At 38.6% G+C, this 11,427-nt stretch overlaps 1 protein-coding gene across 1 annotated transcript in view; it reads left to right on the top strand.

Annotated features, from left to right (window-relative positions):
- The first annotated feature begins 2,412 nt into the window (after positions 1–2,412).
- SGK1 (serum/glucocorticoid regulated kinase 1) overlaps positions 2,413–11,427 on the top strand; it is a 101,009-nt gene continuing 91,994 nt past the window's right edge. The window contains exon 1 of the mRNA XM_016155672.2: positions 2,413–3,103. Coding sequence (XP_016011158.2) covers positions 3,035–3,103 — 69 coding nt within the window. The 5' untranslated portion in view covers positions 2,413–3,034. The remainder of the gene's footprint in view (positions 3,104–11,427) is intronic.

Below are 11,427 nucleotides of genomic sequence, written 5' to 3'. Positions count from 1 at the left end.
TAAATTAAAACAAGTTTAACGTGCAAAGAGGATATTGTCAGAGTCCAGGGGTCATTTTCTCTTTTACCATAAGCAGTAGTCTGTCTTCCTTCATAAGTGTTAATAAACCTGGTAAAAAAGACATTTAGTAAGTAGTAGTCACTCTGGGCCTATCTATAAGCAGCTTTATTTATGAAAATAGAGGTAAGAGTGAAATGAGATGCCTTCTTTTCCCTGAGTAGCCAACACAGTGTACTTAATTGATTTTTCTATTATCACAATGATCAAAATATAGTCCAAGATAACAGACTACCTGATCTAATCAGAGCCTCTGCCTGTGCTTCTCCTCCTCTACCTAGCTGATCTCTTCTCATTTTTTAATGCTCTGCAATAACATTATCCCATCGAGGAAAACTTCTTGGGCTTCCTCCCACCCACTCTAAACCACTAAACCACCCTAACAACCCTCTAAACCAAGGTGGGATTAATGCTTATATATCTAGATACATAGATAGATAGATAGATAGATAGATAGATAGATAGATAGATATCATTCTTACTACAGAGTGTGTTTCTTCACTAGGCTCTGACTTACTTAGAGACAGAAACTATTGATGTTTGTATTCACAAGACCTTCCATAGGACCTAGCATAGACTAGGTGACAGTGGCAGCATCTCCATGGGATAGCATATAATAAGGAGAGATAGGATTTAATTCTATCTTCACCTCCTCCCTTAGAGTTTCTATTAGACATGGCCTCTTCACCCTAAATAAACATCCAGTACTTCAAATCAGTATGCACGCTGAGCCCAATGTGGAAGCACCCCTTTACTACCAGATGCTTAGAGAGCCCCTTCTACATATCACTCAAACTCAATAAACATCTTTTAAAATACTTTTTGGGGAGAGGAAAAATGAGAAGCAGGAAAGAATTTAAATGGCCTTGTTTTGTTTTAAAATCAAGTCTATTGAACTATAACTTACATAGAGCAAAATTTTCCTTTTTCAGGTATAAAGTTAGATGAGTTTTGACAAATACGTTGTTATATAACCACCACCATAATCATTATGGAGAATATTTTATTATCCTCAAAAATCCTCTTTTTATCTACCAGAATTTTAAATGAAATCTTTAGAAAAACCTTAAAAACCTATCAGTGTTGCAGATTAAGTAATGTATTCTTGTATCTTGGACAATTTAACATAGATCTTCAAAATGAATAGTTCATTTTCCCTTGGTTATAATGCCGTCATTTGGTTGCGTTGCACTTTTCTTTCTGAAACCTCAAGTCATTTAGCAAATAAGAATTTATTGTTATTTCTCCAAAAACCTGGTCCAACAATAATAGTTTATATTTCAATTCAATGAAGTCAATGCATCCAGTTACCCTGTACGTTTCTCTAGTTACCAGAGCCGTCATATAAATATTTTAACAATGTCAGGTATGTTGTTTTAAATGAACTAGCCATTGGTTTTATCAAGTAGGAATTGTGCCTTTCCCTATTTATCAATTACATTTCCTTGCAATGACTGTGAAAAGGTTCCCCATGCTGGGAATCCGTGCTACAGTTGAATTTGATTTGATGGATAAATGGAATGAGACAGCAAACAAGTGAATGACTAAATAAATGAATGAGCAAATGAAAGAGTGAATGAATGAGTGATGCCATTTCATGGATGAGGCACCTTCTGAGAGGCACCATGAGGTCAGGGGACTAGCAGAAAGCCACACACTAATGTCAAAGCAGTGCCCGCTCAAATGCCAACTTTATTTTTTTTTGCTCTCTCCATTTATCTGTCGACTCTATTTTTTAAAGTATCAACGTTAGAGAGTAAAAATGGAAAAATAGGCCACACACAAATTAAATGGCTTTTTAAATGAATTTAATGTGCAAAGATAACCTGAGAAGATTTTGAGGTGTGCATTTTCACTTGCTGAGAAGAATGCTTTACTCTTATTCACCAGTCCTTCCTCTCCATTAAATGAATTCATAATACTTTTCGGTAATGTTCTTTGTGTTTCCTCATAAAACAGTTTGTATATGTCTATTGTGTTCTTTTTCAACAGACTTCTTTAGTGAAAAAGACACAATTACCTTCACCGTTGCTGCTGTGTTATGGCAAGTAACACGGAGAGGGCGCTGGGGGAAGGTCCACCTGCTGACAGACTGTCATTGTGTGCCTAAGCTTACACTTTCCTTCATTTTCTTCCCCTCCACATTTGGACAGATCAGGAATAAATTTGATTACATTTCCATTGAGAGGCTTTTATTCAGGAATGCTTATCAAAAGAATTTCAAGCAGCATAGAATAAAAATGGTCTGAATTTTATATGAAACTGATTTAAATGGTCTTCAGGACAAAAAAAGAAAAAGAGAAAAGGAAAGGGGAAAAAAGCTATTAAAGTAGCCCGCCCGAAAGGAGTCAACTGCTTTTTCAGCGCGCCCTGAGCTGGTGCCCTCTCTCCATCCGCTGCTCAGATATTCATGAATCGCTGCTTCTTCCAGCATCGCTTTCTCTCTCCCTCTTCCTTTCTGGCGCGGCTCTCCCTCCCTCCCTCTGGCTTCTGCTATTTCTTACTCCTCTCAGCTGCTTAACTACAGCTCCCACTGGAACTTGCACGATCAAAAACAGCTCTCCTCTCGAGCAGCCTCCACAAGCGCATCACCTGGAGGAGAGCGACTTGCTCATCGCTCGCGTCGCAGAGCAGCCAGGTAGCTGGGGGCGCGCAGGGGTTGGTGGAGGGGGGTGTTTCCCCCGCTCGACAGAGGCAACAGCAGCATCTCTCCAGAATCCGCTGCTTCCAGGGGTCCTGCAGTGTTTCCGAGCAACGATGGGAAGAGAAAAGCCACTGCTGGTGGCAACTGAAAGTGAGGAGAGGTTGCTGCAGTAGCCGCTGCTGCAGGATGTGTGAGTGAGAACCTGCGTCCCGCTAGATTCTCCATCCCGCTCCGTCTTCATTAACTGTCTCCAAGGGAGAAACCGAGAACCAGATGCACTAACCAGGCGGGTGCCACCCTGGATCTATAACTGTGAACTTCCCACTGTGGAAAATGGTAAACAAAGACATGAATGGATTCCCAGTCAAGAAATGCTCAGCCTTCCAATTTTTTAAGAAGCGGGTAAGGACAGGTTTTGTTTGTTTCTTTTGTTTTCTCCTCTTCTCTTAAAATGCTTTTGATTGCCTGCTTGAGGCAAGCCTAAGGTTTTGTTGCCCAACCCCGAAGGAACACAGGTGCTTCTGGCGCAGTGGTCCAGCTGGGAAATATACTTGCCTTGATGCAAATTTGGGGTGGGGGCCCCTAGGAAGAGTTGCTGTGGGAGGAGGGCGTTGGGTTGGGATGCCTTAAGGAGGGTTTGAGTCGGAAATGGGAATTTCTCAATCAAAGCCACAAGATTACAGGCAGTTTCAAAGCCAGTTGGCCTGGGTACAGTTATGGCTAGTAATTTAGTCAGGAACAAATTCAGTAGCTTTCACTCTTATCTTTCAAGGGTTCAACTTTTTCCACCTCTTTCATTCACTCAGTCTCAAGTGCTGCATTATCATCTTCATTCGTCAGAAGCAGCAGCTTCTGGCTTCCCAAATCCATTCAGCCAATAATTTGCTGAGGCTCTCTCTATCCATGGTAAAAAATAGCTGAGAACTAGAATGACCTTTTACAGAAATGATGGAATTCAGCATTTTAAATCCTCTATTTCAAATTGCTTTGATTTTGCTTCATACGACCACCTCTCTTTTAGAGAGAGCAGTGAGTGGTCCAATCAGGTGCTAATATGAGGTTGTTCTGCTATCTACATTTATGTCTTAAATTCCTTGCTCTTCCATTTATAGTATTATTGTTACACTGATTATAAATGAGCAATTGTATTTTTTTCTTTTTTGTGTGTTCATAATAAACTCAGTTTACTGTCATGGTCACATTGGTAGTCTGCATAAATCTGCAAACTTATACACAAGGGAGAGGTAAGAAATTAATAATTGTTAAGTGACCAATGACTGACACTCTCGTGGAGAGTTTCTTAAGCAACAGAAGTGTCCTCAAGCCCCCAGATGCCCATCCTATTTAATACTCTAGGGCGATTCCATCAAAATGGCTCTCTCCATTCATTCTTACTTCATTCAGGTCCTTTCCATGCTGCCTGTGATGTAACCCATCACTTAACTCACCAGCAGAACACAATGAATTACAGGCTGGCTGGACTACCTCCCTGCACTGAAGCCGGGCAGGCAGGGCTTGAAACAGCAGGTCAGGCCCAGCCAGAGGGCCAGCACAGGCTCCTACACTTCTCTGAGCTCAGAAAAGCAAAATCTTCTCTCAAGTCATGAACCAAAATATATGCACTAAAACCAAAGCAAAACCACCCTGTCCTGACTGCTGCTCAAGGAGCCCCAGCATTGGGCGAGATCTCTCTCTACTGGAGAGAGCAAGCTGAATCAAAGCAAGTCAGTGAAACTTCCCAGACCTCCACCATGTTTCTCACTTTTTCCTGGAGCCAAAATATTTCTTTCCAAGGAAAGGACTCTTTGTGAAAACTAAGTTCCAACAGTAAACAAGTGTTTTGCTAATAAAAATGCCATAGCCCATAGTTCAATACTTAAACTCTTTGCTCTCTTTTAATTAATTGATTGATTGATTGATTGATTGATTTGGTGGTAATTGTGGAGAGTGGGGTGGTAAGTTAAAACTCCAAAGTCAGGTATTCTAGATTTTTTAAAGTTGCCTCTTACTTTCTTTGCTATATAAATATACTGATATACTAATTTACCATCTGGTTTCTTTTTGCTTAAAAGCATAATTTACCAACAGCCTTCGGTTGGTGCCTCTGTAGACTTTGAATTTTACAAAGAACTAGCCAGGGTACTAATGTCTTACTTGAGTGTATGCCGAGAGAAAAATGTTTACACCGAGATCTGGAAGGCAGCTTCATCTGCCTTGAACCTGGGTCTCTCATTTGCTGGATATGGGATCAGAAATGCCCTCTCCTGCTTTCTCCTCTGGTCAAGGACAGCACACTAAGCAGAATATGACTTTGTGTCAAGTCGTAGACAGCCCCAGGGATAAATTCCTTGATTCTTGTCTACTGGTTGAAATTTTCTGTTCTGAAAGTTCATCTCAGTTGTTACCATGACTTTGTTTTGGGTTTTGCTTTTTTGTTTGTTTGGCTTTGATTTTGATTTGGTTTTTATTTATACAACTAATATGTAAATAAATGTGTAAAACATTAAGACAATACCAATCCCTCCCCCATATTTGTCCCTTCCCCAGTGGTAACTGTTGTTATCATGTTGGTGTCAAACTTTCCAGACTTTTTCTAAGAATTTACATGTGCATCAATATGCTATAATTCCTTTGTTTTCAACTAAGAGTAATTCATTTTTTCTTATATTCTATTGTTGAAGTTCCACACATTTCTGCATATTTTATTTTTAACCTAGCTGGACAGTCTTACAAAGTGAAACTTTGTTCAGTGCCTACATGAAACCATGAATAGATTTTGGGGAAGAAAAAAAACCCACAAGTTTTTTGGGACTTTCTAAGAAGACTAAGGTTCAAACCCAAATTTTGACTACAGAAATCCTAAGCAGTGATTCCTATGCCTCTGAGACATTCCAAAGAGAGCATAAGAAGTTCACCAAAAGAGAACAGATTATCTGTCCCCGTCATTCGTTTAGGAGAAGTATAGCCATCATCTATTTATTGAGCACTTATTATGTTTTAGACATTATGGTTCAAGTGCTTTGCACGTATTATCTCATTTAATCCTCCCAGTAACCCTAAGAAGCAAGAAAAATTGTTAAATGTGCAAAGTGTGGTTTAGTAATAGTAAACAACCAGTCCAAGGTCACATAGCTAAAAAGTAGCAGAGCTAAAATTTAAACCTTGTTTGACCCAAAGCCTATATTCTTTATTAAGCCTTTTATTTCAAATCTCCCTCTCACTCTCTTTTTCTACAATAGAATCCCCACCACCACCCGCCAAGTAAAATCCTTTTGCCACTACTTGATTTATCAGACCTTAAGCCAGACGTCAGCACTGACAGTGACGGAGGCAGCTCTGGGAAACCCAGCTTCTAGGAACACAGTCTGAAGAAATGCAGTCCAGGGGCTGGTTCCCCCATATCCTTTGGACTTATGCTTTCCACCCTCATGTCTTAAAAGCTCAACTAAATCAGCTTATTTTCATTTAGTTGAGAATTGCTAAGCTAAATTCTGTAAGAGTTCTACTTTCATTCTCTACAGGTTAACAAGTTAGCATTAGATATCTATGGATTATGTTTTATTCTTTAGAGTCTCTAAAAATTCATTTAAGATGAATGGGGAAAATGTCCTTAACAATTTTATTCTCACAATCCAAGAGTTTTAAAAGTTATCAGTTGTGCTAAAGATAATCCATTTTCATGGTTTTAAAGATTTGTTTGTGATTCAGCTCCTTGCTTTGTGATTCAGAAAACACAAACAAATGACATTATCTTCAACATGATAATCCATTTTGGAAATACACTAGGTACAAAAGACTTCTATAGCCATAATTACATTATCTTCTATAAAATTTCAAAGGATTTTCTATTTGGATTGAACCTTAGAAATTCTCTCATTGACCTCTCTGTTTTAAAGATGAGGAAATGGTGCGCCTTTTCAAATTAGAATGGAGCTAAGCCACCCCTCACATGTAGTTTCCACTTCCAGATCTCATGTGCTTTGTTCATTCTGCTCTCAAACTAGTCCAGCGATTTGTGCCTTATACATTTTTTTTTAACAAGTAAAGTAGGAACAAAATACAGTTCTTGTCTCCACAGAGCTAACTGCCTAGTAGTGACCACAACTTTGACAAGACACTTCTGTCTTGACCCGATATTTCATGATTTTGTGAACGATTCCTTGTATTGTTCTTTAATAATAGCAATTCTTATAACTATCACTTATATTGAACCAATATCGTTAGGCACTGTTCTAAGAAGCTTAAGTATACTATGTATCTAAATTCTCTCTTTCTCTCTCACCCACATACACACACAAAACCAAAGGCAGATACTATTGTTATCTAGATTTCACAGATGAAGAAACTGAGGGTGAAGGACTGAGGTGGAGGAACTAGTTCTAAATCACAGAGCTAGTTAGTGGCAGAGTCAGGGTTTGAATCAAAGTGCCCGACCCCAGAGTCTATATATCCTACCTGTCAGCGTTAAACAATCCAGGGTGGTCAGAAGAGAACTGAAAAGGTATGACTGCCCTAGCTTCCTCCTCTCCCTAAAAATGATGAGGAACCAAGCAAAGGTTCTCAGCCTGGTTCTGATACTCTTAACAGAACTGAGAAATGAAATTAACCTCCTCCAAAGTGGTTATTCTCCACAACTATTCCATGAACAGCATCCCTTTACATTTAATTTCCCTTTACTGTTCTGTTAAGACTGCTTTAAAGCATCTGAATTGAAATGATAATGAAAGTCCTGTCCTTATGTGAAACTCTCCCTGCCTTGTCAGAGGGCTGTAGCATGAGTGTTCACTAAGAGTCAGGCACTGTTCAAAGCAGTTTGCTAGTCCAGTCCTCTCCAGAGAGGATTGTTTGCGTGGCAGGGAGTGACTACAGCTGTAGAGAGATGCATTTCCCAAGTGACTCCTGAGGGCAGTAGGAATGCTGTCTAACAAATTAGAAGTCTGTCTTAGACTTGTCCAAGATATATTTGATCAGACGTCTTGGAACCACTGTGGAGACACCAATGGCTCCTAGCGTGCTTTCTTCAGAAGTAGCTAAGATCTGAAATGTTTGAGTCCCTCCAACAGCACAGCACACCTGTGGGAGCTACAGGTAAGTAAGCAGTCTTAGGATTATGGTCCAGTATGACTGGGGCCATCTGCTGTGCTGTGGAATCCTTAAGGACAGGGACCTTGTTCACCACATTTGTAAATTAAACTACATTTGTTAAATAAAATCATGAACAAAATGTATGAATGAATCCTTGTATCAACTTTCCCTCAAGTTGTTAGTTTGGCTCAGGAATCTAATGCATCTTAGCTCTGTGTTTGGATATGGATAACATATAAATGAAGACTGAAAAATAAGTTAAATTTGGTTCAAAGATGGTGTCGCTACCTTTAATAACTGGCAGGAAATTAGGGAATCTTGACCTCGGCTTGTTTGCTGATCCAGTACCCACACCACAGCTTTTCTATAATGTGTTTTCTGTTAAGCCAAACGAGACAGACATAGTAATGATTCATCAATCTCTTTTTATTTTATATTAATATAAATTATTGATTTCAATACTATACAGTCCTACATTATGTATTCTCCCACCTAGCATTCTAAAAACATATTTACAATTATTATTTTTCCTCGTTTTCAGCATGGTCTTAGGAGCCACTGAGTGTGAAAAAAGTTTGAGCTCGAGGTGCTTTTTTCCACTTCAACCACTAAGTCTCAGAGGGTTTGGACTGGAGGAGAGGTGCGTTTGTCTGGGTAGGTCTGGCTGCGCTGGGGGAATTACTCATTAGCACCACAGAATGCAGATGAGAAGCATCCTCAATCAGGAGATATTTTGTCACCCCAGCGACTCTCAAGAAAAGCCTACAATAGTTAGATCCTCACTTTGATACAGTTCATGGGAACTTTTTTGAATGGAAAGTATAGCAGAGTTCCTTGAAATTTTCAAGTTCTTTGTGGAGTTTTTGGTTTGGTTTGTTTTTTCTTTTCTTTTCTTTCTTTCTTTCTTTCTTTCTTTCTTTCTTTCTTTCTTTCTTTCTTTCTTTTTTTCTGGTTTGTTTGTTTGTGTTAAGAAAAAGAACTGGTGCTGAAGTATTGGTGCCATATATAATGCTCACCCATATTTTATGATCTGGAAATGCTTTTTAAGGTAACGCAAATCTAAGATGGGTGTGGGAAGAGCCATTGAAATGGATGTTTCCAATTGGAGATTTCTTTTTTTCTTTTTCTTTTCTTTTTTCCTTTTTTCCTTTTCTTTTTTTCTTTTTTCATGGCAATTTCTAATTATAAAAGCATAAGGGTAAGAATTGTAATGAGAATTGGATCAATAGAAAGTTTAATTAAAAATTTGGGTCAAGCTAAAGATAGTTCACTAGTGGAAATAATGTGAAGGCATATTTTAAAGAGTTTTTTTAATTCATACTAGTTAATATTTTAAAAGCAAATCAAAAAATTCAATAATAAGTATCAACATTCTTAAAATTAGCAGATAAAAAGACTCTAGACCTACAAATAGGATGCTGTTCCCCACCTGCTTAACTAAAGCCTTAGTTCCTAGCTCATCGGCTTGTCTGAGTATGGGATTTGTTGGCTCCTCACCAACACAGGGATCAGGACTTTTATCCCTGCTATGGGGTTTAAGAAAGTTAAGTTCACAGGGCAAACTGTTTCCCCAACATGCTTTTTAACTGAAGCACAATCTCTCTGAGCTCCAACTCCTACTTATTGGGAAAGTAAACTGCTCTGGCCCCCAGCCTCAGGATACCCTCCTGGTCCAGAAATGAAAGAGCTTTCAGGGAACTACCCTTGTCCTTGGTCTAAGGACAGGCATACCTATCAAGTGGCCAGGTTTCTTTGGGAGGTCGCACAGTAAAGCTAGAAAATTTTAAAAGATTAGGTGTAGAAGGAATAGGAGAAGAAGGTGGGAAAAGGGCGAAGCAGACAGCAAGGTATGTTAGGGACCGTCTTGGCCTCTTTCTGCAGCTGCTTCAGCATTTGGAGAAAAGATTCCTGTTAGAGTTTGTTTACTCTCACACCTATTTCTTCATAGCATTCTATAATAATTTCATAAGTATTTACAACCAAGGAATAAATAAAAATCAAGGCTGTAACTAGGGCAGTAGGAGAATCTTCCTCTTAGTAGTACAAGATGCCAAAATATTACTCTAATTGCTTTCTAGAGCCTGCTGTGACATTTTTCTGGGAAGAGTCTACTTAGCTATTTTTATAGCATTGGGGTCACCTTGGTCTCTCTTCCCTTCCTAGATTAGAGCATTTACCCAAAATGTCATTTCCTTGGGGAATGATGGTGGTTCTTCTCCTTTTCTCTTCTTTTCTCTCCTCTATCATCTCCTCACTTCTTCTCTTCTCTCTCTCTCTCTCTCTCTCTCTCTCTCTCTCTCTCTCCCTCAACCTCTCCCTCTCCCTCTCCCTCTCCCTCTCCCTCTCCCTCTCCCTCTCCCTCTCCCTCTCCCTCTCTGTCTTTCCTGACTCTGTGATGTGAGGATAACCTCACATCAAGGCAAAAAAGAAAAATCCTGAAGCTAAATATCCCTAAACTCATGCTCCATAGAAAACAGAGAACTCAGATTTTTCTAATCCCGTGACCTCCTAGAATATCTTGCCATCTCTGAATCTGTTAGGGTGAAAATGCCCAATATAGAACTACTTGACCACTCAAAGATTTTAGTTTCTAGAAATAGCAAGGTGAAAAGTTTCCCAAAACAGTTAAAATATTTTAAGACTCAAGTCTTTATAAAACCAACATTAAAATATTCTGAGGAGGATCTCAGAAGCTAAGCAGGGTCAAACCTGGTTAGTGTTTGGATGGAAGACCACTTAGGAAGATTAGGTGCTGTAGGCATAAAAAAATAAAATAAATAAAATAAATGAAATAAAATAAAATAAGGGATTGTAAGATGACAAGGTCCTTGCAATCTGTGAGGTCAACCAAGGGTTGCCTCACCTAAAAAAAAATAAAATAAAATAAATCATTCTGAGGAGGTAAAAAAGAAATCAATTACCTAAGAATATGTATTTTCAATGTTTATTAGTCACAAATATAATCTTTTCCATAGAATAAGCTTCCTGAAAATTGACTGAATTTCCTTTGAACCTAGAATCTTTCTGGACCAGTACTAATCAGGGTTATAGTGTAGATAAAAACTGTGCGAAAGAAAACTGTAAGAATATAGCTTCTAAGGTGGTTAAAAAGTTTGAAGCAAGATTAAGTAGCAATACAATGGAGAAGTAGTAGAAAAGTAAAGACATTAAAAGTAAATTCCTTTTACAGTTTCATGTAGCTTCTCTGAAACCTAGAATATAAACTCCCTGAGGGCAGAGATTCTATGTAGCTTGTTCACATCTCTGTCTGAATGCCTGGTGCATACTAGATACTCAATAATATATGTTTAATAAATCAATAAAAACAGTTTAATCAAGGGGTTTGAGGAGGAGGTGTCATGTGTAATTGTAATATAATTATGTGGTTAAATAGAGAGGGAATCGATAAAGAAGAAGTAAGAATGTAAAGAAAATCTTGGCCTGATTTCCACTGCTTCCACGTACCGTAGTGCTTCTAGGTATTCCAACAAATAAAAATGAGGAAGAATTAGAAACTAATGCCTTAACGAATTCATGTACTCCAAAACAGGTAATGAAATCATATTTTTGTTTGGTTAGGCTTAGTAAAAACTAGATATGAGAAATAAACTCTAAATTGGGTTCTATTTCAATGGTTAGTT

This window comes from Rousettus aegyptiacus, unplaced genomic scaffold (assembly GCF_014176215.1).
Source record: "Rousettus aegyptiacus isolate mRouAeg1 unplaced genomic scaffold, mRouAeg1.p scaffold_m13_p_1, whole genome shotgun sequence".
NCBI lineage: Eukaryota > Metazoa > Chordata > Mammalia > Chiroptera > Pteropodidae > Rousettus > Rousettus aegyptiacus.
The sequence above is the reverse complement of the archived record's forward strand: the minus strand, read 5'-3'. Positions and strand labels throughout refer to the sequence as shown.